The sequence below is a fragment of the Rhea americana genome, unplaced genomic scaffold, assembly GCF_003343005.1.
Source record: "Rhea americana isolate MKP2758 unplaced genomic scaffold, rheAme1 scaffold_471, whole genome shotgun sequence".
Lineage (NCBI taxonomy): Eukaryota > Metazoa > Chordata > Aves > Rheiformes > Rheidae > Rhea > Rhea americana.
In genome coordinates, this window is record NW_028186614.1 from 160608 (window position 1) to 187323 (window position 26716).

Consider the following 26716-nt stretch of genomic DNA (forward strand, 5'->3'; position numbering starts at 1 on the left):
TCCCTGCAAACAAAACCCCACAGCGCCGAGCGGTGCCCTCCCCAGGCTCGGGCAGGGCTGCCATCCTTCCCCCCCACCCCGGAGAGGGGATATCTGCGTCTTCCCTGACTTACCTCCCCCCTCGTCTTTTCCCATGGCTGGTGCTGGGTGGGCGGCCATGTTGGGCACAGGGATTATTTTTCTCTCTCTTTCTTAGCAGCCACAATAAAACTGAGGATGGATTTTGCTTTCCTCCTCTGGAGAGACGTCCTTTCTGCCCTTCTTAAGGAAAGTTAACAGTGAGGATAGTCTCTGTCCACTCCTTTGTAGGGTGAGAGAACCCTATTTTGGCCTGGTTGCCTGTTCTCTGCCTTCAGAGAGTGATTCTCCCACTCCCCCTTACATTCTTGACTGAAGCTGGGGGTATTTGTCTGTCTAATAACTCTCTCTACAGCAAGTGACTGCTTAGGAACAGGGGCTGCTTGACTTGCCACCCACCTGTCCCTTCAATGTCCTCTTTACTCTCCTCGGGACAAGACAGGTGCCACCGCACGGGTGTTGGACCCCCTTCCCACATGCATGTCTTCTTTAGACTGTTAGTTACTTCTTCCCCTTGTTCCCGGTGGAAAAGGCTCTTCCCAGGCACGTCAGCTTCTAAGTATGTAGAGAAGGGAAGTATTTTTTGGTTTTGTTTTGTTTTGATGTTAGACTGTGGGCCCTCGCACTGTGCTTGTTTGCTGTCCCCGTGCTGTTATACCGAAAAGAAATCTTGGATTCGTTGCTGCTCTTGGCCAGCAGTTTTTTGCTGGTCAGTGGTATGCCTCGATCTCCTGCTTGCCCGGCCTGTTGCTTGACTGTAGTGTCACAGTTTAGTGTGCTAGGTCAGGGGGTCAGTTTAGTGAGCTCCTCTTCTCCCTTTTGAGAAAGATTTGGTTCACTGAAAGACTGTATGGAAAACACCCCATAATTGCTTCCTTAGGCTACAGGTATTAAAAATCAGATATTTCTTGTCATCAGTGCATTTCTTTTTGCCTAGCCCTTACCATGGTCCTGTTCTTCCTAGTACCTGGGAAACCTAGATTGCTGTCATTAGAGCATTCTTGCTTCTTCCCCTTGTCTAGGCTGTGACATAAAGCATGTGTGGAGATGTGGGAAAGGCATGAATCCTGCTGCCCAACACCCTTGCAGAAAACATGTAACACATACAACACACACAGCTTTATTTTTATTAATTTGGCAGCAGTTGCAGCTGTCACCAAGACATGCCAAATGGGGCACAAGTGAGTGATTGGAAGTGAGGGTAGAGGAAGAGGGAATCTGTTGCTTCTTTTAGGAAATACTTTGCAAGGATATACGAATTATGTATCATTCGTTCCCTAGACCCCAGTGTATACAGTCTWGTGGCTTGAGGTTGTTACAGATGTTTAATTTTATCTTTGAATGTAAGGTCTAGCTTACTGCATACACATCTTTTTTATACTGCAGAATTATTAGCATACATAAGATTGTCCAGTGGATCTATCCATCCAGAGAACTTCCTCTCCCTTGCTACTTTAAGCTCTAGCTGTGGATAGGGTTCTGCAAGTGTTACTTATGGTTGGTCTTCTGTTTGTGGATATACATGGTTACATTGTTAGTATGCATGATACCCCCTGCAGCTGCTTAGATACTGTCACATAAGCTACTCCTGTGTCCAGATTGAAATTAGTAGAGTGCTATATAGTGTCTGCTCACAAAAGAGCCATGGCACAAGCATTGCTACAGGTACACTCTTGAACTCTGGAAACCCAGACTTGCAGCTTATGGGTAGTTCTAGGTTCACAGAAAATGCCAAAGGGTTAAGCCAGTCTGTAGAGACAAATATCAGAAAGCAGTATGTTTTTTTTATTGTTCTGCAGTTCAAACTTTACAGTAGATTATAATCATGATAATTAGGAGTGTAATAATAATACATTTTAATTAGTAGGCATTGCACACTTCAAAGCCTTTAATAAGGCATATAAGGCTTCAGAAGATGGTATCCATAGAAAGTTTAATATGCCTTTTAAAATAATTTCAGTAGCTAGCATAGTCAAGTCAACCACATCAGTCAACAAAAATAAATTTATCTTGGCCTGAAGGATGTAACTGTTCATCTCTGGCATTCAACTTGCACAGTTCTTCTCACCTGGTCTCTTCTGTCAGAGGTGTTGCTAATGATGAATAGCCATATAAACACTAATGAAATCATCATCCAGTATGTATTTTCATCTCTTAGATTATATCAATTTTAGACTGTGCCAGTTGTCATTAAAGCCACTGAAGAGCATTACCCATTTTTTTTCAAAGAAGGGATTGCAGCATGTCTTGACAGCAGCAACCTTCATTATAGGATTAATTTGCATTCATCTGTAACATAACTTCATCAGGCTTCTTAGTTCTTAAAAAGTTAAGGTAGCTTCCTTGCCTTTAAGTGCATATAATCAAAACTAAGTGAGAAAATAAGAAACAAGATGGCAATTCTGTTGATCACAAAAGGAAGACATAATAGAGAGAAGTTAGCATTCTGAAGATTTTGGAGAAGAGATGATTTATGTATTAATTTCTCTCTTAAAAAGTATAGCAAAACATCTCCTTAAGCTTGTTCGTCTTTTAAAAAGAAAATCTCAGTTTTATTTTTTAATTTTTCTGGTCTATACTTGGGGAGAGAATGGGAGATGATTTCTAGCAGGTGGGCAAGAAAATGTAAGGGTCARTTAATTCTTAACACAGATTATTCACACTGATGTTTCCCCTTAGTGAATTTTGGGAAAAGGATTGATAGCTTGGTAGCATTATGACCACACTACAATAAAATCTTCAATAGCTAATCTAGACTGGATCAGGAAAATAGATTTTCCACAACTTATTTCTACCTTCTTGTTGCAGCATAGGGCAGCTGCATTCTCTATGGTTGAATGGAGTCAGTAGAACGCACTTTGTGTTGAGTGTATTTCCCCCTTCCTCTATAATCCCCAGCTGAATATTTTCTGTCTAGAAGCTGTTGCAAAGATTCCTTGTGCCTCTGTACTGCAAAGGACTTGTATTTTGTTCTCTGACTTCTTTGTGTCAACTCTGTCTGAAATCGGTATAAAGCATTGGTGAATAATGTTTGTCAACTTTAGTGGAAGCTTYATATGAGGAGTCACTCTGGTGCTAAAATTACAATTAGTCAGCTACAGACTTTTGGAAACGTAAGTCCCGTCTTTAAAGTGAGTGTTCATAAATGGCATTCTTGGYGTAGCTTTATACCTTCACCTTTCTTTTTGTCTTTCATGACTAATAGTCAACTGTAAGCAGGTCCCCCATGGAGGCGGTTGGGGCTTTTGTCTTTTAAAAAAATACTATCGTGTTAATGTGATGTGCTAATACTTAGACTAAGGCTAACTGCATGCTTCCTTGTTTTTACATTGCAAATTCTCGTGATGTATATTTTTTTCTTTTTGAAGCTGTATTTGTGACTAAAGCTTTAATTTAAATTAGGATTTGTGAAGGATATCTGTTGAATAGAATGACTTAATTTGCAACTTGGTAAGTGTGTGATGGAGCGTAAATGTTTTTGTATCTTGAGTTCGTACCTATATATAAAAAAGCAATATAACTAACTATAGGCTAGGGAGCCTGAGGTAGGAGTCAAGGTTCCTGGGTCCTTCACTGCTCTGAAAGCTTTCTGCATTTGATCTGAGCAAGACACTTAGGTTATTCCTTCTGTTTTTCCATTAGTGAAGTGGCTATATTCATACCTCTGCAGGTAGCATGGTGTGGTAGGAAGAAAGTTGTGAAATTCTGGGATAACAGTCTCTATCCCTCTTTTTTTTTTTTTTTTTTTTTTTTTGTCTTTAAACAAAATTCATCTTTTTATCTATCAAGTCACCTGCATAATGGAGTACATACTTATTTCTGACCTGCTATTATGTCCTTAAGACTGATTGTGTTGCAGATGATTTCACCCAGTAGGCAGAAATTGGGCCACCAGCAGTTCCCTGACAAGTACTGATTTATTTATATTTTTTAATTAAAGTGAAGCTTAAACAACAAGAATAGCACATCCCATCATGTGAATTTTGAAGAACACTATGAACGACTCATTAATCTGAAGTCCCTTTTAAAGAGAAGTGTATGTGTATATAAGCACACACAGCATATGTATGTCATAACTTGTTTGCTTTGTGTCAAATAATATCAAGCTGTGAATGAAACCGTAAATATATAACCACACATCTTTTCGAGATCACTTCAATAACGCACAGCTGCCTTACTCTGCAGCTGTCATGTAAAAGCTGCTATCCACAGGTGCTTTAGATAATAGAAAACATTTGGGACTTGGTTCTCTGTGCTTATATTGCTGTAAGTCAGTGAATTTATCGTGTTAAAATTTGCATTATGAAAACTGAGTCCTTTGCTTGCCACCTCGTTTGGGTGGGGAACTTGGATTAAGTATGTATTTTGTTTATTGGCGTGTTTTTGAGGATTGGAAGTACCAGTGATGCCAGAGTAAAATGTTTTGTCCTTTCTAGCTGTTTAGTCATTTTCTCTTGAGGCAATAATGGCGATCTGTAGGAAGTGTATCTGCCTAACTATATTAAAGTTGTTCATTGGTAAATAAATACAATTGGATTTTGGATTTTAGATCAGATTCCAGATTTCAGTTGAAATTATAAAGGAGTCAGGTGTGKTTTTTTTGCAGTGATGCATAGGGGRAAAGAAAAAGATTTCTCCATTTCTCATGATAAATTGATCTGTCTAGTTGTATGCAGTCCCCCCCCCCAACAACTTTGATGTTGAATTTTCCCCCAGTAAAGGTAATCACTTTTATCAGAACGTGTTATCAAATGGCCAGCCTTTTAATACAAGAGTTTAATAACTGTTGACTTCCCCYGCCCCGTGCATAACAAAGAGCGTGAAGCACATCAGCTGACAAAAAATAAAAGGTCTCTATCTTGCAGTTGTGCCAGTTATCTGTGTATAGCTAAAATATATTGGCTCATTCCTTGAAGGTCTTCTCCCATTTACAGCTAGAGGAGGGGAGAAAACACCTTTCAATCTGAAAGGCTTTATTTCTTGTGGTATATCTAGAACAGTTTGTAATTTTGAGGGAATCTTTTGGCATCTATATTTTCAACCAAGCATCTGCCAACGATGTGCTGAAAAGCTAAATGTAGAGTATTTATCATTGGGATTAATCATTTTATTGAGCAAAGGCTTCTTACATACAAAAATATTCAAGATCAAAGCTTTGAAAAACAAAGCTGTTACATTATAGAAGAGAGAAGACATTTTGTTAGTTCGGTTGATATGAACAGATGAAATGCTATGCGCATAATGTAAGTTAGTGTCAAAAGAAGCTTGTAACTACAGTCTCTTTAGCATTTTGTCTTTGCGTCTCTTGAATAATTATGAGATGTTGAATAATATATTTTTACAATGTGAGCAAAGACTTCCTCTGTAGTTTTAGCCTTCCTACATAGACATATGTGTATGCTTTAATTMATAGATCAGGTTATTTATCCTATCTATTTATAGGCTGTCCATCACTATAGTATTAAGGCACTGTTACTTCTTTGGCATGAAGTAATATGATTCCGGACAAATAGTTACTGTTGTAAGTGTCACGATTCTTTGCCAGCTAAGAGAAGCTTTGTCCTAGAAGCTTTACATAGATTTTTTTTTTCTGGATGTTTCTGTGAGGGATGACTATTGGAAAGCAGGAATATGTAGTTATTGATTGGTTCTGATGATCATCCTTTCAAGATCTTCATCTAAACTTCTTTTTTTTTAATAAGGTCATGTAATTGTGAAAAAAAAGCTTGTACTAACAGTCAGAGAAAATAATATTTAAGGCTCTGATTTTTTTCTTTTCCCTGCTAAGCAGATCTCTAGCATGAACCTATATTTCAGAGCATTATTTCTTGTTGGAATCTATTGTCATATCATCTTTTTTTTTGGGGGGGGGGGGGGAGGACAGGAGGATGTTTGAGTTTGTGTTAATTAAGTGAATGAGGGCTGGGCATCTTGAGTTTTGTTTTTGACTAAGCACCCACTTCTAGTAGAATCTTGGGCAAGTTATTTAATTTCACTGAACTCAATTTCCTGCCTTTAAGGTGAGGTTAATAACATTTTAAACATACTACAGGTTCTAGGTAAATAAATAAGCTAGTAATGTCTTTGAAGTATACAGGTAATATGGAATGAGTGCTGTGAAAAATGTATTTTTTAAGAAACAAAATTAGCGATGTATCTCAGGAAAATAATTCATAAAGGTGCTCCTTCGCCATCTAASTGATGATGGTGGAGGTTTCTCATTCATAGCTTTTTGCTTAGCTTAGAAAGCACTGGTCTAATTCATTTTAATAGAGTATTGAACCTAATGTAATACGCTTGGTTAATTATATATTAGAATAATTTGTGGGGGGTTTGTATACTAATATAATTATATTTGAATAAGAGACTTGACTTTTTTCTAAATCAGTCAGCTATTTCCTCCCCTCCCCCCCCACGACTGGTGACAAGGAATTTTCCTTACTAAAGAGAGCAGTTTTAGGCAGTGTTTGTGTGAAAACTTCAATGGACATACTTAAACAATTATTGCTTTATACAGTATTCATGAGCAGGAGTTTGGATGTTAGGTTGGGATATTTTGACCTAAGTGTTACATTCATTAGTAATGTTTTAAGGATTCAGAAAGATGAAGAATTAACTGTTAGAAGTATTTAACTTGTCTTTACTAGTGTAAACCTCAGTGACAACAACTTAAGTATACCCTGCTATTTTGTAGTAACGCCGTTTTGTAGTAATATCCAGTAATACCAATTCAGTTCATGAATGTACACAATCCTATAGAAAAATGGAGTCAGAAGGCTATTCCAAGAAGTCATTTAATCCATGATGCCTCTGCAATATTAAATGTACCATTTCTTATAAGTCTGTGTGTTTTCAGAGGCATTCAGAGGTAGAAATTCCATTTCCCATTTTCCTGAGAAGTCTATTGCAGTTCTTTATTCCTAAAAGCTTTTTTTTTTTTTTTTTTTGTCTAACTTGGAATCTTCTGTTCTTCAATTTGAGCCCTTTATTTCTTGTTTCCATTACAGATCTGCAGAACAGATCATTTCCTTCTGCTTTGCAGCAGTCTTATGTATCTGAAGATGATTATTATGCTTCAGTAATCTCTTCTGTATATTAAACAACGTCAGGTCATTCCATCTTTTCTTGAAGATCACATTTTCTAGACCTGATTATTTTTGTAGCTCTCTTCTGGACTCTCTGCTTGGTCAGTGTCTGTCTTAGTGTTATACTTGAGGCAGTGTTACGGCAGTGAAAACATCTTCTCATCATTTAAAATCAGGAACCATTAAATGTTCCTTTGTTTGCGGACAACTCAGTAGTGGATGCCAAAGGCCAACATGACAAGCTGGAGCTGTTACTGGCCTGCATGTCACTTAAAGTTGTTTTTTTTTTTYYCCCCAACTCATAATGAATGCTGTGAAAGGGTGATAAGAGCAAAGCAAAGACAGCCATGGAGATGTGCTTGTACCCCTCAATAGAATAGCAGAGCAGAGAGCTAGGGAGACAGCTGGAAGAAGGAAGGTCATCTAAAAACCCTGAAAAGGAGTACTTTGGAGGTTAAAAGTTGGCTGAAAAGGACTTGGAGCACTGAGTAAAGAAATCATCTTTGTTGTACCCTCGTTCAGAGAAACAGGATTCTTTATACTTTCCTTGTGAATTAACAGGATTGCAGCAGAGAGATTTCTCTACGAAGTGTTTCTCCTGCTAGCTGAAGGAGCCCACAAGTACACTCAACATGAGCAACCTATTCAGGTCCAAAGGGAAGAAAAAAAGGGGGGGAGAGAGAGTAGAAAAGCTGGTTTTGATAGGAGTAAGTTATTTGAGAGTTGGGTTGGGCCTTAGGTGTGTGTTGTGTTTTTGTTTTGATTTTCAAATAGACCTTTAAGGGAAGGGTGAATCCAGTTCCATGGAGATCCAAGTGAAATTGTACATGAATGTTTTCAAGGCAGAATCTTTAGTGATACAGTGAGGCATGGGGATAGGTATATTAAACGTGTATTTCAAACTGTTAGTATGTGAATAGATGCAAACCAGTTCAGTAAGAAAGAACTATTGCTTTATATCTTGAGAGAAGTTCACAGAGGTTCATGTGGTACTAGGCATTTGGAGTTGCATGCAGAATCAGATGAATGACCTTTGCTATTTTATTGATAAGAATGCTGAGRAAAGTGGGGAATTGAGGAAGGTCGGCTGTTGCATGTAAGTGGTGTGATGGGCTTCCTTTAAGTACCATTCTTTACATTATTCTCAAAACAAATATTTATATGTTTCAAAATCATAATTGGAAAGTGAGAATTATGTGTATTTGTATAATCAAGCATAAATGTGAAATGAGTATTTGTTAGTAAAATATAATGCTACTATGGCATAACAGTGTAAGTTCTGCAAATCCTTTATAGCCAAACAAAGCATGGAAAAATGGCAATGTAAGAGAGTGTTTCTGAAGGGAGCATGAAAAACTGCAAATGTTGCTTGAAAAAATTACTAGCAATTTTTGGATTTAGCAAATAGTAACAAGTATTTAGGATTCTTACTCTTTTTAAACTTTCCTGGCTAAGGCAGTTAGTTTAGATCAGCATTTGAATTTTGTTTTAGCTTATATTGGATTGGAGAAAATTCATTATGAGCATGGCTTTGTGTTTTCCAGGTATTGTGACACAACAGCGAAATGAAAACTAAAGGTTGCATTTGCACAAAGTGGCAGCATACAATCTTAGCAGCTACTCTTGTAAATCCAGCTTTAGACTGAATTACAAACTGAAGTTTATAGCAGGCTCAGCTTCTGTTTGGCCAGAATTATGATTCTGTTAGGATAAGAAGGGTAGACACATCTTAATGATGTAAAATGTGTAATTTAATTGCTCTGTGGTTACTTAATCCAGTTCACATTTTATAACTATCTGTATTTAAGTTTTTCAACAGTTTAATGTTATTCTATGTTTAAGCCCTCTGGTCAGCACTGTGGCTATTGAAAACACAGATTGTCTGAAAATGAGTTGGATTATTTTCTTGCTTGTCCTTTATTTTAAGCTGTTTATTTTGGCTAGTTTCTCAGAGCATTTCTCATCAAATTTTGTGGCTGTCAAATGGTAGTAGAGATGACAGAATGTAATCCCAACAGTCTCTTCTGCCACCAAAACTCAATCAGAAAGAACAAAATCCCTCCTAGATATGTTAATTCCTATTCACTTAGAATACAGAACTTGTTCAGCTCTCAGTCCTTTATAGTGATTCTGTAGTAGTTGGAAAGAATGATTCTTTTTTGCTGTAACCYATGTGGGGAATGAGGAAATTCAGATTTTGTGGTGTTGTATTATAATCCCTAGTTTCTTTAAAAGAAACGTTGAAGTTTTGGAACTACTGGTGTTAATTTAAAAACTCCTAAGTGTATTATTAAGGAGAATTAAAATTTTGCATAAACATCATTTAGAATTGAAGTTTAGAAACAGCTAAATTCCATTTAAATGAAACAGTACAAAACTAGTTCTGTAAGAAGGCTTCTCTCAGTTTACTTGGCTTGATGGCTTGAGAGTTATCCAAGTGTGATTGGAAATGTGTGTTTATTGATTAGGTATCAGTAATATTAATGAAAGCAGCTTTTTGGAGACCTTTGATAATTTTCCTACCCTCTAGGAAGAGGTGTCTTGTCGGACACTTGACACTAGAGAAAATTGTTCATTATTGCAGGGCTATAGAAACATACAGGACACGAAATATATGTGAATTTAGGTGGAGGAGGAGTCTGAGCTTAGCCAAGGACTGCCTGCACGTTTGCTTGCATGTGTTTTACTCCATTAAGCTTGAATATTCAATCTCTGTTTGTCCTATGCATGTTGGCAGTAGTCCTAGAATATTCTAAACCAAAGTTTGAGCAAAAATACAATTCTTCTTTCTTTCAGCCTGATTTTATTTATTTAGAGGTTATGGGGCAGTGATGTCTGATTTCAGGTTGTTAGGTTTGGCTTTATCAGGAGAGGCATAAAGACTGAAATTTAAGGCAAAAAACAAGGGTTTGCAGGAGGGAACTTCACAGATTTCTTTCTGAAAAGGAAACACAACTGATTAAATTAGAATGTGGATTCAGCTGTATAACCTGAGGAATAAATAGGAACTGGAAAATACACAGCTCAAATTTTTTCTTTGGAATATTGGGAAATACAAACATTGTAGGTAGTGCTGGCTTTAGAATTATTTTTATAATGAGAGTTTTGTTGCCTGACAAAGCATATTTTTTTCCAAAAAAGGTTTTTCTTCTCTTCATTTTACAGGATGGCGGATACAGACCTTTTTATGGAATGTGAGGAGGAGGAGCTGGAACCATGGCAGAAAATCAGTGATGTGATTGAAGATTCTGTTGTTGAGGACTATAACTCGGTTGATAAAACTGCTACAGGTAATTAAGTGTTTTAGTCTAGAAATACTCAAGTTATGGGTGTTATATTTAAGGGAAACTGTGGTGATTGCTTATATAGCCTATCCAGTAAGTAATCTTATTTGAAATAACAACAAGAAAAACCCTGTTAATGAATAATTTAACAAATTTTGATTTGTGTATTTGTAAACAGAGCTTTTCTGTGTGCTGGGAAGAGGTGATATTGTGGTAGGCTAGCTGTCCTGCGAACAAGTAGTCTGGGAGGTGGGAAATAGAGCTTTCTCTGTATGTGAGAAGTAAGATTYTCATAGGTGTTAGAAAGGATGTCCTATTGAAAAAGGAGGAGGGAACTTTGGTTAACAGGTACTTGTGTTATATAACCAAAGTAGTAGTTCCTGAGAAATGCAGAATTTATAATGTATTTAAAAATAGCATAATGCTTTTTGTTTTACAAAGTACTTATAAACCTATGATTTGGTGTAATGAGTTTTAGCTGATGTTTTTGGCAGTTTTCCACAAATGAAAAGATGCACAACTTTGATGTTCAGAGTTTGTATTTAATGTGCAGATCAGTGTATCTTATCCACTGGCTTCTATGAGAAATTTGGATTCAAAAGGAATTAATTCATAGATCGTAGGAGTTTTGTTTTTCAGATAATATTTAATTATTCCATGTGTAATAGAACCTGTAACTAATTAAGGACATAAAAATGGTATTTTCTGTCTTGGTTTCGGTTGGTATCAACATAATGAATTAGGCCATTGGGCATATGCCGATGTTATACAAATAAAAATTTCAKCATGAGCATTTAAAATTCAGGAGTAAATGAAACATAGTTGTAATCGGAAAAAACTTCATTCAGTATCCCTTTGATTATTCCCAAGTACTTGAGTCTGGTGTGTGGAAGAAAGAATTCTTATCCTAGTTACTTGTGTGGGTGAAGTAGACTGGCGTGTTTAATAAAACAGGCTTTTGTTTAGCCATTTGAATTGCTTTTTTTTGGCTATTTGGTCAAGATCATGCAAAGCGTCAGCTTAATATATGGAATAGAGAAGGAGCTATGTCTCCTTGTAGGCCCAAGGATAACGCCAGTGATTCAATGTCTTGCATTTCTGACAGCGGCAGTCCTAAATTTTAATCCCTGTGTAAAGTGCTCCAGAAGTGGTTTTGGTAGTCAGTGTTTTTAACTTCTTAGCAATAGCTGTTCTGCACATCTTGTGGTAAACAAAGAGTGTTTGTGGAAGTATTCAACATTTGAGGCTTTAAAAAGGTAGTTGACAACTGGAAGTGAATAGAATTTGCCTGTTTTTGCTTAGGGAAAGATACACTTCTGCTGTTGCCATGTGCTTCCTCTTGCTCTTCCTACCAGAAGAAGGTTAGAAAGAGTTTGATTTGATAAATCAGTAGAGATGCCAAGGTTGAAGGCTATTAGTAAGGAGAAAGAGATTCATTCATAGATGAGTTGGAATGGGCATAAAACCAACAGTGGTCTCATTAGATGAGTTGGTTAGTTGAGAGTTAGTTGAATATCCTGTCTTGCTTGGGCTGCTGTTTGGTTATAAAATACAGGCCTAAGGAAGCTGAATGTGACTGTGGACTGTTGCCTGAAGTTAAAATTTTTATTTAGTGTGATTGTATGGCCTATAGCCAAACAGCATGTTGTTATGGTGTCTCTGCAAACAAATTGTGCTTGCTCTCTCTATCTTTCTGTAAACACGATTGTGCAATTCCTTTCTGGCTGTTTCAGTGAGTCTGCTGCCCGTTTCTGCCCCTCTGTCGGTTGTTGCCCRTGTGTCGATAGGTGGTGATCTCTCTACAGCCACGTTGGTCAGTAGCAGCGTGGCTCAAAATAGTGGCAGTGCTAAGAAGACACTAGTGATGCTATTTGTGAGCAGCAGTGGTAAGCAAAAGCACCTTCAGTATTCAGAATGTACCATTCATGTACCATTTTAAGTAATTTGACCAGAAGCGCAAGTAATGAGATGGGTTCTTTTTACATTATTTGAAATGATACATTTGTGGGAAATATCTTAAAAATATCTTCAACTCCAAGGGTATTGTGGATATCACTATGTAATACACCTGTGATGAATATTTAATAGTTTTCCTAATAAAAGTAAACTGAGATGTTGTAAATCAATTACAGTCAATTAATAAAGGCTTTGTGATATCAATGTGCTAATTAGATTAACAGTTAAAAAAGCAAAATGAGCATGGCTATTTAAATAGCGATATATTTTTCAGTAAAATATTTTGATACTCTTGTGGCAGGTTCAAATAGGTCTTTTTAGGACCTGCTATCCAAATGTTTCTCAGATCCCCTTGAAACCAGTGGGAATCATACAGGAATCTAATGTCTAGGTATTTGTCACATCTTAAGTTTGAAAGGATTGCGTAGAATCACAACAGTCTAACGAATTTTTTTATTTGTTCCTTTCTATTTATTTATTTTTGGCTATCTTAAAAATAAGAGTCRTGGTAAGTTCTTACCTTGGGAATCAGGGCTGCAGCATCTGATTTGAAAAAGGAAGTGAGGAAGGTTAGAAGAAAAGACAAAAACAGATCACAATGCGGTATTGCATGCTGGGATCTCTGTCTGCCCCACGGTGCAGTTCTGTGTACTGGAGCATCTTAGGGTTTGCAGAATTTCACAGGCAATGTTTGGTCAGAAAACTATACTTAGATTACTGAAAAATTCTGAAAAGCTCAGAGGTGCGCATCAATATCCTTTGGAAGACAGGCGGGAGGGAAATGACCTTTACAGCCTCAAAACAAAATTGCTTTTGAGATGCACAGAATTTATGACTTCACAGCTTGGTCAGTTCTGTTAGTATTGTTGAAGCAAAGCATTCAAYGTTAGTTAAGGTTGTATATTACAGTATGAGCTTGCTGATGGGGTGGTATTTGTGCTTTTTGTGTCCACTGGAGTGGAGAAGAAATCTCCATAGGCATTAGGAACATGCCATTGGTGGTGTTAGATATTCCTGGTTGTTTCCACATGGCTTTTCTCTTTAATCTAGTGATAGACATTAAGTGATTTGGGATAGATTCTTTAAGTGGGAAAGAAAAACGCAATAGAAACGTGCCTATTAGTGCGTATCTCTGGAGCACTTTAATTTTTATGGTGGAGTAAATTCTCCTTGTGATTACATTGATGCAGCGGAGGGTAGCTTGGCTCATTAACTTTAGGACCAATATGAATAAAACTCTCCAGCCTACAGCATGGCCCTTTGTTTTGGAGAAGTTGTGTTTGTTAAGCCACTGCCATCTCGTACAACATGACTTTGACTTGCAGGGGAATCCTTTTTGGCTTGTTGCCGGTGAGGATTTTGAGTGGCAAAGTGCCACAGGGACATCTGTCACCTCTTCAGTCCCTGCAGGCTTTGCTGGCCCGGTAACTGAGGGTCAAATCCCAGTTTAAGTTGTGACTATGTAGAACGCTCACGAAATGAGCCATGTCTGGAGTCATCCCAGCTTTCAGCAATCTGTTTTTTTATGCTTGTGGCTGTCATCTTGCATTTTGTTTTACATTAATTAAAAAGACTCCCAAGTTAGGGCTGAAAAAGACCCAATAAATCTATCTGTCTGTCAGTGTTGGGTTTTGTKTTTTGTTTTGTTTTGCTTTTTCCCTCTAGGATATAATTCGCCATGTGTAAGCCTGCAGGCCTAAAATTTATCCTTTCCTTAAACAACAGCATCCATGTTGGTAAATATCTAACCTTAAAGCTAATTGACTGTACATTAACAAACCGTGAGCCAAGATTTCTCATGTGGGGTGTTGTACTACTTAACACTGAAATAATGCAGAACACCAGCACTGAATGAATGAATGAATGTTGAATGAACAGAGCAGAAGAGCATAGTGGACTGGATTTAAATGAACCTGCATCCAAAAATCAAGAAATAGAATTTCAGAGCTAAAGATGGAAATATCTTCTAGCTTATCCCTTTTCCTTTTTTTCTCTACTGAAACTGAATTGTTCCCTGCAGTTTAGTTTTAAAATGTCTCAAATTACTGGGACATAAAATGAAAAATTACTGAAAGGTAAATGTATTTGGAGTGATGTTTGGCCTAATTTTTTCTTCTTAATTTTCTTAGATTGCTTTTAGCTATACCTGTGTCGTACTCAAAGAAGTTCTGTCTTACAGGTTGTGTATACCTGCATAGCTAGCTGGTTATAATATATGTTTGTCCATTTCAACAGTGTCCTATTATCCAGAAAGAGGCTGTTAAGGACAAGAAAATGAGATAGGTGCCACACTGCACATCAGCCTGGTGACTTGTGTTTAATTCCACCATCAGATAAAAATATAACTTTGATTCTGTGATAACTTACATTCCTGCAATTCTTTTTGCCACAAKAATCAGAAGGCACTTTTTGTGCTGAAAACATAGAAATTATACAAGGAAATATGACATATCCATTTCATATGCYGCAAATACCTAACAGTGTATTGTTAAGTCAGTTCAGCATGGCAAATAAGAAGACTTTGTCCAGTTTAAATTACTGTCTTGAGTCGATGTGACAGGATGCTTGCAATGGATGCCTATTCTGTATACTGCCCTGGGACCCCTCTTTCCCCAAAACTCCATATAACATTTGGTATTATTTTTCTCTCTCACGCTTGTTGGGAAAATTATGTATGTTTGTTTGCACTGAGTTCAGCTAGCCTCTCATCTAGGCAGTAGTGTTAGAAGCAGAAGCTTCTCTTAGTTTTGCTCCCTGTGCCTACTGTGCCTTGGATATGTCCCAGAGTGGTGTTGTACCTGTTGCACTTTCTGAAGAGGATTCAGAGTGTGTGGAAGCCATCTAAAGTTGCTTCTTATACAGCTGATGAAAGGCACTTCAGATACCTAGAAGTGTCTGTCACTAGGCCTCAGTAATGCATTTTCTTCTCTGAAAATGCCCTGGTAAACTGACTCTGCTTCATACCTGAATCACCTGCCATTAAAGCATTAAAGATGTGTCCCTACATTGCTCCTTTTTGTTGATCAGCAGCCAGTACTGGTTGCTGCTGMTGAGGGCCATGAGTCTGAGACCAAAGTCGCTGAACAAGTGAGTCATCCCAGGCTTACTGTCTACCCTCTGTAAGCCTGAGGAAGCCTCTGTTGATGCTCAGTTATTGAATTCAAAGTCCAAATGTATRGTAATCTTAAATCATGGCATGCTGACATTGGTCCTAGCTGTTTATCACTGATTCTGGTGTTCATTGAATCAGCAATGGGAGCCTTGGCACTGATGGCCTCTGTAGCAATAGCCTGGTACATTTTACGTTGAGGTTTCTATCTCAGCACCTCTGTTGTTTACACTGCAGAGTAATTTACTGATGAGCCTAGCACTAGCGTTCTTTTCTTGGAAGGTTCAGCTGTGAAGTTCAGATCATCCACATGGAGGTTTCTGCAGTGTCAGGTTAAAGAAGTTTTGCCAGTTGAGATCTTTTGTGTGAACAGACAGGCCGCATCTGATGAGAGTGGCATCTCCTTTAGAGGAGAGAGTCTTTGCTATGCTTAGTTGAGAGAGAGGATGAGGAAACTGCTCTTCTACATGTCTACATTCTCCCTTCCTGGTAGCATACTGGAAGTCAAGGAGAAGTTCAAGAAGTGTAGGAAGAGGCCTAGGATTCACAAGGATCACTTTGTCCAGGACTAAATATGCAGGCATGCTTCAGGAAGCTTACTTCATCAGCTGGCATTTAGGTCTAAATCGCACTCCTCAAAGAAGCAAATTAAGCAGTTTCCAGCAAGCTACTTGGAAAAGTCATACACTTGGAGAGGCAGGAGGAGAAGAGAGAAGAACATAATTTGTTCTTTCCCCGCAGCTGATTTGTGCCATGGTCTCCTCATTCTCCCTAGATGAAATAGTGAATCTATGCACATCTGTCTTGGCTGGTGAGTTTAAAGTGTTCCAGGACCTGTGGAAACCTTACAAAACTCCTTGGAAACAATCTAAGAGAAGTACTGTGTGCTCTTGGACATGCTACACCAGAAGACTTATCAATCTCGCTAATGAAAGTCTACCAAAGCCTGAAAAAAAAAATGGCATACAGCTGTATCCACCCTGGCCACATTGAAAAGAACCTGCAGTTTCTGGTAAGGAATTAAAGTATTTATATATACTTCTGCTATTGTGTTGTCTAGTAATRATAGCATTTCAGGAGAGATCAACATGGCAGGGACCTACCAAGCTCACACTGAGAGAAAAGAATCAAAAATCATTGGACTGATGTGACCAGAAGATCTTTGTCAGCTAGTCTCTACTTTAAAGTGGACTTAAACCCAATGTCATCTTTTGTTTGTTAAGCTGGTGCAAGTTCTCCCAGCTGATTTGTAAAGGAGTGCCAGAAGGTGTTGGAAATCTGACTGTCACGCTGCACGGTGGCCTCTGTATTAACCACGAGGTCATCGTAGCTTCAATCTTCAGGATTTCTCATGGAAGTAAAATGGACAATGAAAGACCTCTAATTTGCAGCCACAGACTTTCAGCGTTTGGCAAGATCTCCATTCCTTGAAAGATTTTGGGATGACTGTGTGCTTCTTGTCAGCCAGATAACACCCTGGTGCCACTGTGGAGGAGAAAATGTTCTGCTCATGCCCTGGATTTGGGCCTTCATCAGATACTGGGTGGGATGTAAATATTCAGAACACGATACAACTGTCCAAAGTCTTTTTTTTTTCCTCCTTTTTTTTTTTCCCCCTTTTTTTCCTTTTTTCAACTGCTCTATCTCTGCTCTTCGATAATCATCTTTTTATTTTCAGGAATATTGTGAAGGTATTACATCTGTGAATTTTAAAGATTGCAAGTTCAGTCAGTTTGTCTCTAGTTTCTGCTCACCCCTTCCATCCTTTTCCTGTCCCTCTTCAGAGACCTTTATAAGACTGCAAAGGCAAAAAGCATGTCATCTTTTCCATCTGGGAAACCGGAGGAGGCATGCTCAGAGTTCAGGCATAGCGGAGTTTGTGTTCATTATTTTTGATCCTAAAGAAGAAAATGATCCAGGGTAGGTTGTCAGCCTCTATGACATCTCAACATTTACATCCTCTGCCTCAATTTGAGGTTACGCTTGCTGATGGATATTTTTTTTTTCCATGCTCTGAAAGTGGGAACTAATGTATCCTTTTTCCACCAGTTCCCTTGCTAAGGAACTTGAAAAACTAGGCAAGGTGCAGTATGGGCCAAGCAGTTGTGTTGCTTGGATATGAACCTTTTGATRTATTCTTCACCCTACTGTTTTGGCCTGTATTACCTTCATGAAAATATTTGSATCTCGTTCCCTGAGGATTGCCAGTCAGGCAGCATCCAGACCGTCTGTGTTTTGTAGCCCTGAAATAATCTGGATATTCTATCAGTTTCGTGTCATACCATACCACAGGTTTACAGTGGGAAGATTCCTGCGGAGCTTCTCTTACCTTTTTTTCTCTCTGCTAATTTGGAAATCCTTTTTCTTCAAGACACTGATTATATTAGTAGCGGGAGTGAGGAATTTATTTTTTTTTCTTTATGCTTCCCTGAGCCACATGCRATTTAATCCTTCTGGTCTTGTGTGTAACAAGTCATATGCTCTGAAAAAAAACCTCGGAAAATAACGTGAACAAAACATCACAGAGACCTAGGGGTTCTTGTAAGATAAGTAGCTGTTGTAACCTAGCTGGTTTTGGTGATCGCACCAGTTAATTCTTCTTGCATGAACGGTATAGTGGGATCGGTAGTGTCTGTGTGTAGTCAGGATTCTGTTTTTCTCAGCACAGACCTCTCCATGCTGCTTAAGTAATGATTTGAAGAAGRCCCTTCAGGGACTTATCAACATGAGTGCATGAAATGCTTTTTTTGGGGGGGCGCTGATGATGGCGGCCTTTTGTTGGAGAACTTGTATTGATATGCTTACTACATAACCATAATTTGACCCCTCTTGTGTACATATAAGTCTTTATGTGATCATACACTGTTTTTTCCACAGGACCTCTGCCTCATTCAGTGCGTAGGATCAGTGTGGCTGACCGAATGGGTAGCTATTCAAAACTTCTAATCTTCCACACTCACTGTGTGGCGCTGGGCCTTTTTTATTGCACACTATTAATACCTAAATGTGGTATTATAATTCCTTGTGAGATTTTCTGTGACATTCTTCACTATAGTTCAAGCAGTGCGTAAACATAAATACATGAGTGAGCTTAACTTTGTGAGGAAGAGTGGTGTGGAGGAAGAAGGAATTGAAAACAGATGAAGTATCCTGCTCATTTTTGGAGCTCAATTTGAAATGTTCGTAGTCTGATTTCCACCCCTCATGGTGCTTAAAAGAAAGAACGCATTTCACATGTCAATCACTTGCTGTTGTCAGCTTCTAGCCTTTCTTAGACCAGGCCCATGTCATCTGTAGTAGGCATTTGGGAAATGAAGATGTAGTAACTCCTAGTGGAAAAAAATAAATTTTTGGGTAAATTGCTCAGTAGGAAGCACAAGGGAAAAGATTCTCCCCCCACCCCCACCCCACGTGCTAGTCAACAACCTTAAGTACAAAATCACTCCTCTCTTCCATGGTCTCTTGGTTCCTCTGCTACGTGCTTCCTGTCATTTACAATGCAAGAGTTGGACAGGTGCAGACATCTCCTAGTTTTCTACATAGATTTGATCTGTTCCCAACCATCCTGCATTCTGTGCACTGAGGTGAGGATTTGGTGGAAAAATATGGTGCATGATCAAGGAATTAATTGTTGTTGGAGAGTGTATGACAACTGCAATAAGCAGCCTTTATAGTTGCTTCTTACCTTGATCCACAGCACGGTCTTGAGTTGACGTGGTGAGTGATAGCAGAGGTTTGTGGCCATTCTTCAGTGGACTGGCTGCTGAAGAGGAATGAGGTGTGAGGTGGAGGGTGCTCTGCTGAGCTTTGCTAGTGTTTGCTGGTGGTAGTGTTTTGGTGGTGGTAGACCACTTTGCCCCGTCTTTGACTAGCATATTTCTTCAGTCTCCTCCTGTCATTTTCTCTCTTCTCTTTTCCTTTTAATTCCTACCCTATCTCTTGAGTGTCAGCAAATGTTGGCAGTAGATGAGAAATTCTTCTGAATTTTGTTCTAGTGCTACATTAGCCCCCAGGTTGCCAGAAGCAATTGGGCAATATTCCTGGGTTTGTTTCCTCACTCTGTGCAAATATTGCAAATCTGCTTTGGTTGGCAAGTAAGAACCTGTGGAACTTGAGCACATTTGGGACAAATGGGATGTTGACTGAAGGACACAGCCAACCTTTAGTAAGTCTCTGCTGCATTGATGAAAACTAAGATAATCAGAGTCTGGTTAGAGTGATCAGATTATTTGGATTTTTATGGGGGCAACCACAGATACTCTTCTGGTAGTCATGAAAACCCCTTGGGCAACTGCCTACTCTCTGATCCAACACAAAAGTTCTAGAGGTTCTAGAACTTACAAGGAAAATCATATAAGATGAAAAAAAAAGTACTAGAAAAAGTAAAACTTGCTTTTTTTATTTTGATGACTGAACAATTCTGCAGCCTACTACCAAAAAATCATTCTGGCAGATCTCCAATCATGTAAAACTTAATCCAAGCAGTTGGCAATTTACAAAATCATAGGATACCTTTTAGACTGCAAGTGAAAAGCTTTAGGTAACTTTAACAGTAGTCATGGGGTACTTCAAGTTGAAGGAGTTAATATGTCACAAAACAATGTGCAACTGAAGATGGCATCCTATAACAGAAGTGTTAGGCAGTTGTATCTGTAAGCAGTGGGTCCATAATAGAAGCATACTATGAAAATCCAACCGGATGTGACAGTTGGTGACACCAGTGTTAGGACTCTGCAATTGTGCTGACATATCTAGAAGAAGTGTCGTTACTACTGCTTAGTGTAAGGCAAGTTATTGTCAAATAAGCAAATAATAAAAGCTCTTAGTATAAAGTACTAGTAAGATGTTTTAAACTAAGAGATTTTACTTCTGAGTGAAGCCAGGCAGAAGCACCTGCACGGTTGGTTAGCAGATCTTAGCTGTGGTAACTTGATAAGCTGCAGTAACCTACTTGCTTGCAGTTATGTGAACAACTCTCAGACCAAAGGAATGATGTTGAAATAATTCATATATTGTGCAATATCAAGGATGTTGACTTTAGCAGTTATGAGGTACTGTCTCCTCCCCATCTTAACTTTTGGGTTTTAAGCTGGACCTTTCACGCTTGGTTCAAGAGAGCAAGCACTTTGAACCATTGTAAGACATTCTTGTGGCACAGACTGAACATCGTGACTTCAAAATGGTTCATGTTTTCAATCCTTTTTTCCTTCATGTGTTGAAGTTTGCCTGGCATTTCATGAAGGTTCAGTCCCATAGTCCTCTTTCTGTCAGAGAATGTTAAGGATAACTTTTAAGTTRCCTCCTGGTTTCTAGTTAATTGAGGCCTTCAGCAGACTGTGATGTCCCCAACTGCCTGGTAGTGCTATTCAGAAACTTTGACAGTGTTGCTCCACCTCTGGTACACATCCTGCACTGGGGCTTGTAGTGGTTCAGCATAAATTTTCCCAGTGTCTACCAGCAGGTGATTTTTCACTTTATAATTAATGAGACTAGGAAGAATATATTTAATGTTTTTAGCAGCTGCAGATGTGTTCAGTGGGCATGCAGCAGCAGGAATAGTCAAGCTTTGTGGTTGCTCAAAGCTAAAGAATTTGAACACCTAGTTTCTAGGCAGCTTTGAAAATCCTAGTGTAAATATGAATAATAAAATAATGCATAGAAAGGTTGGATGTTATCAAAAATGCATTTCTAAAGCATGCTTTGGATAAGTCGATGAAATTCTGAAGACTAAAATTGTCAGCTGAGTGTGTGAGAAGCACGAATTTTTACTTGACAAATATGACTGTTATATTTCTGTGCTTCTTCCAGCTGGCAATCCACTTGTTCAGCAAGGTGGACAGCCGCTAATCCTTACCCAGAACCCAGCCTCAGGTCTGGGCACAATGGTAACCCAGCCAGTGTTAAGGCCTGTACAGGTCATGCAGAATGCCAATCATGTTACGAATTCTCCAGTGACCAGCCAGCCGATCTTCATAACAACCCAGGTGAGTGTCCTTGCAGTCCCCACTTCTGTGCATGGGAATCCCTGAGAAGAGAGATCTGGTGTAAGAAGACAATTCTCTCTTTAGAAGTAGTCAGATGCCTGTTTTTGTTTCTCTTGTGCACCTTGGTGGATGTTACACTTGAGCTGAAGTCTGCTTGTTCCACACCTCAGTAGGTCTTGTGGAGCTAGCACAGGTCTGATAGGACTTCATGCTGTCTCTTGCTTGTAGCACCCTTGTGTCTTACCAGTAGGGCCTGACACCCTACTGGTGAGATGGGTCTATCCACTCTATGGCTTTGACCTTGCTAGTTGCTTGTTATTGTAGTTGTCTCTGTTTTATTTTCTTGAGAAGCACACAGATAAATGCCCACTGACTTCTTTGAGCGTTTGCCTAGGAACRTGCTCCCATAAAAGGAGTGTGCACTTTTACCAGAGCTGCTGCTTGGGGAAGGGGAGAGAGAAAGTTGAAATTCTATCTTGGCATGTTGCAACTGTTGAAGTAGTGTTGTTAACAGAATAGGTAAATTATCTATTTTGTTGTTTGAAATCTATCTTCTGCTATCCCAGAAAACCAATTCTGCTTCAAATATGGCTTTGCAAGTTGTTTGTAAGACCTGGAAGATGATTTACGTAGATTCTTAGGAAAGCAAAGGTTGAGAGTGGAGCCTGCATATCACAATGCTGTAGAGTATGGTACGGAAGGCAGCCGTACTGTTTTGAGGTGCTGGTCTACTGAGTTGCAGAGAACAATATGGCCTCATAGTTCAATTGATCTTATGGAAGAGATAGTACTGTGTGGGTTTTTCCTCTGTTTGAGGGAGGGGGTGCTTAAGGTGTAGAGAGCTCAGACTGGAAGTGCTTGAAATATGTTAATAATAACTGTCCTGTTTAAATGCAGGGATTTCCTGTGAGGAATGTGCGACCTGTGCAAAACACAATGAATCAAGTTGGAATTGTTCTGAATGTACAGCAAGGTCAAACAGTTAGACCCATTACCCTAGTCCCAGGTAAGGGCTGAAACAAACTGAAGCTACATTTCTGTCATGTTTCTTTTTAGACTAGCAAAAATAAAAGATCTGCATTTGAAGTCTGTGTTTGACCTGCATATCTAGTAGCTCTGAAGAAGGGGATTTTCCATTTCTGTAGTAGTTGGGATTTTCTTCATCTGTGGTACCAAATCTGCAAGTTGTTTTACAGCTGAAAGGAGGCCCTTCGATCATAGTATTGAAGTTCTTCACAGGGTGGGGACTTCTACCTGGAAGGAATATCTTCCTCAGAGTTGCGTATAATCTAGCCTCTCCAAAAAACATTTAACTTGCTTCTGAAATCCCAGACTGTGACAAGCTCCTAACCACCCTTTGGTGGTTCTTTTCTAAATCTCCCCAAGCCATGTCCCCTCACTGCCTGTAAACCAAGCCTCACCCTGAGGAGGATCTTTCTAATGCTAATTTCTGCTGCCAGATCCTGTCATGCACTATCAGCAAGGTCAGGAATCCATATGTCACTGGATACCTGCCTCATAACAAAGCAACCATGCATAGTGATYGAGTCACCTTTCAGACTCCCCAAAATGAATCTGCAGAGCCTCTAATCGCAAGCTTTAATCTYTCTCTGTAGGATCACTTGTTCTGTCATAAAAGGCCATGAGCTTCCATTAGGCTTAGTGACTAGAACTGTGAGCCCTATGAAAGTTATCAGCCTTTAAGCTCATAAATTACTTGTGCCTGAAAATTCCACCTAGCAATCACTGCAAATACAGTTTTCACTATATTTTATTCCACTTGGGAAGGGAAATTAAGGTGCTGAACTCTTGCATCTTCCACTGAAAACACTGGGAATTTTAGAAGCTCAATGGTGACAGAAAGTAGACTGCACTCTGAAATATCTGAGCAAGGAATGGAGTTTGATTACTTAATCTACTTTGTTTTTTGAAGCTCCAGGTACCCAGTTTGTTAAACCAACCGTTGGYGTTCCTCAAGTCTTCTCTCAAATGGCCCAGGTGAGACCAGGTACAACCATGCCGGTCCGACCCACCACCAACACTTTCACTACGGTCATTCCGGCCACGCTTACCATCAGGAGCACTGTACCACAGTCCCAGGCACAACAGCAAAGTAAGTCCTCTCCCAGCACCTCCACAACTCCTACTTCAACGCAGCCAACATCACTTGGACAGTTAACTGTGCAGCAGCCAGGGCAGTCCAGTCAAGCTACTAACCCCAAATTAGGTAAGATTTGCCATGTAAAAGCAAGGRGACTCAAGTGTATAACACTGTCTATAATTTGATCTTCAAACATATGGCTTAGCAGCTAGAATACAGAAATTGAGTCAGAACTGGATTCTATTTTTGCCTCTGTGACTGACTCATCCTTCATCTCTCTTACCAGTATGGAAAATGAAAACAATTCTGCCATAGTATCCAGTTTGGTTTGAAAACTAGTTAAATTCTGCTTTGCAGAATGTTCTGAGATCATCAACTGAAAGTCCCCAAAGTGCAAAATACTGTTTGTTAGTCACCTGTATTTTTTTTGAAAGATTAAGTTAAACAGATGATGAATACAAGCAGAAACTAACCATTTTGCACCTTTTTTTATGTTGGCTGAATTCATGAGTGAACTGATTGTTCAGGAATAGTGACAAACAATTTAGCAAAAAAATATTTCACGCAAGTAGTCAGGCTATTTTTAGCTTTAAGTGGTCATAGTCATATACAACTACACTTAGAAAAGAAAATAAAATTTTTGTGACCATCAATATCCTGTGTCATGGAACATGGCTCATATCTTAGAGTGTAACCAGAAGATTAGGGAAATGTTCTTTACCACTCTCACCAGCCTTCAGGTCACTGGATATCAGAATTGGTGGCTTAGTCGTCATCTTTGAAGAGTCAAGGTAGAAGAAAAGGAGATGAGGTGTGCTAGATGGGAGTGGGTTTCACATAGTGCGATAAATCTCGCTTGTTCCTAATTCATTTCTCTATTATCCATTCTCTTGGCAGTGAGTATTGCAAGCTTTGTGACTGTGAAGAGACCTGGAGTGACTGGTGAGAACAGCAATGAGGTTGCTAAGCTAGTGAATACCCTGAATACCATTCCTTCATTAGGCCAGAGCCCTGGCCCGCTTGTGGTTTCTAACAGCAGCCCTGTACATGGGTCCCAGAGATCTAGTGTTTCAGAGTCGTCGTCGTCRTCATCATCATTAAAAGGTATGGTCTACAGCAGCTATTTTATAATTTGATTGATTCTGCTGAGAATCCAGAAATGTACAGATGTCCAAACATTTGTCTTCTGGAGTAAAAAATCCTAACTTATAACTACTGAGATTTCATAACAAGGATAAACAGTTAGAGAGCTACGCTGTTAGYTTCTGTGTATTTGCTATCTGTACATTTTATCCAGTGATTGTATTTTGTTTGTGAATCTTTGCTTACRTTATTTTGCATTCAAAATTATTGCTGCGCATCCTGTTATCATGGAAATAATCTACATACACCAGAGAGACTCTGCACAAGGAGGGAAAAGGATAAAATCTTTGCTTCTCTCCTTCCAAAGGAAGAACCTCCTAAAGATGTTCGGGAGTCCAAAAGTTGCTTTAAGGTGCCTTTTGTACCATCCAGATTCTGATCACTGCTGAAGATGAAGATGAGGCATTTAAACTGGTGGATGGGGACAGGAAACCAAAGAATTGATTGAAGAAGAAGGGGAGATGAATTTAGCTGATTTTCCTTTTTCAAATTAGTTTTGAGACACTTGTGTTGTTCTAGCTAGTGGGGGTGCATTTCATCGTACAGATTATCAGGAGTTTGCATACCTCTGCTTTTTTCATGGCTCTTCTTCCAGACTAGTTAGCATTTAAACCACAGCTCTAGAAACTAAAGTATTTCRGTACACCAAAAAGATCACCTAGCATTAAGATGAAGTGTAAGGATTCTATTTTTTTTGTTTTGGTTTTTTTTTTCCTGTTACAGTCAGCTCATCTCCTATTCCCACATTTGATTTGCAAGATGGTGGCAGGAAGGTCTGCCCAAGATGCAATGCCCAGTTTCGAGTCACTGAAGCTTTAAGAGGACATATGTGTGTAAGTAACCGTTCTAAGATGAGCAGTTAATTCATAATTGCTCGTGATTGTGGAGTGCAAAGACTAGTTCTTCTCCCTAGATCAAGGACTTCTGTTAAAAGGAAGAATATGGTTAGAGGAAAGTGAGAGGCAAAGGAGAGGCCTATGGAATATCTTCCACAGCATCCCTTACTGCAAGTAGGCAGGACCTCAGTTTTATGTCCTTTTAGTGTCAGAAGGTGCATTTATTTTCTAATTTTACTAGAAAAGAATCAACACAGAAAATTGAATATTGAGTCTGCATTACATTTTCCGTAAGAATTTCATAGAGTTGTTCTGTCTTCTAGTTCTTGTTAGTTTTTGCCTGTTTACCCTTAATAGTATATATAGTTCTGCTTAGATTCAGTCTGATGTTTCATGTGGCTTTTCTTTCTTTCAGTACTGCTGCCCTGAAATGGTTGAATTTCTCAAGAAAGGAAAATCTCTAGAGCCTGAACCAAATATTCAATCTGGAAAGCCTCCCTCTCCAGAAAAAAATACAGCTGTTGCTTCACCACCCTCTTCTACTCCAATCCCTGCACTATCCCCACCTGCTAAAGCTCCAGAGCCAAATGAAAATGTAGTCGACTCATCCCAAAGTAAGCTCATTATGTTAGTGGATGATTTCTACTATGGCAGAGATGGTGGCAAAGTGAGTCAGCTACTGAACTTCCCCAAGGTTCCAACTTCCTTCAGGTGTCCGCACTGCACCAAGAGGCTAAAGAATAACATACGGTAAGAGGAATGTGATGTGCCACAAAAACAAACTACAGTATTCTGAATGCCTCTAATCTGCAGAAGTTGAAATGAGTTGTGAGCATCAGTCTGTCAACTCCTACAGCTCCTCCATGCAGTGGGTTAAGCCCAAACCTGAAGCAGAAAAGGGTGAGATGAGTTGTCTGTTATCTCACAGCTGAGTCAGGGAAAAAGTTGTTGGAAGGTTGTATGGTTTGAATAATGGCATTTATGTTCTTCAGCRGAGAAGCTTCATTTACTTGTCACTAGTCTTACGAGATGATAAGGAATTTTATTTCCTATGAAGACCTGCTCTCCTCATCTTTATTTAATACAGTTTCAATAGAGGGAGCTGATGAGAAAATCTTTTTGTAAAAATAGTGTATTCTT

General features: G+C 39.0%; 1 protein-coding gene across 3 annotated transcripts in view; it reads left to right on the forward strand.

Moving 5' to 3' along the window:
• Positions 1-26716, forward strand: part of POGZ (pogo transposable element derived with ZNF domain) — a 37512-nt gene that overhangs the window by 937 nt on the left and 9859 nt on the right. The window contains exons 2-9 of one of the 3 annotated variants that reach the window (XM_085316555.1): positions 10329-10453; positions 12181-12333; positions 21321-21496; positions 22394-22502; positions 23430-23723; positions 24495-24701; positions 25464-25573; positions 25992-26326. In XM_085316555.1, coding sequence (XP_085172681.1) covers positions 10330-10453; positions 12181-12333; positions 21321-21496; positions 22394-22502; positions 23430-23723; positions 24495-24701; positions 25464-25573; positions 25992-26326 — 1508 coding nt within the window. In that variant the 5' untranslated portion in view covers position 10329. The remainder of the gene's footprint in view (positions 1-10328; positions 10454-12180; positions 12334-21320; positions 21497-22393; positions 22503-23429; positions 23724-24494; positions 24702-25463; positions 25574-25991; positions 26327-26716) is intronic. The other 2 variants (XM_085316553.1, XM_085316554.1) reach the window with 2 other exon arrangements.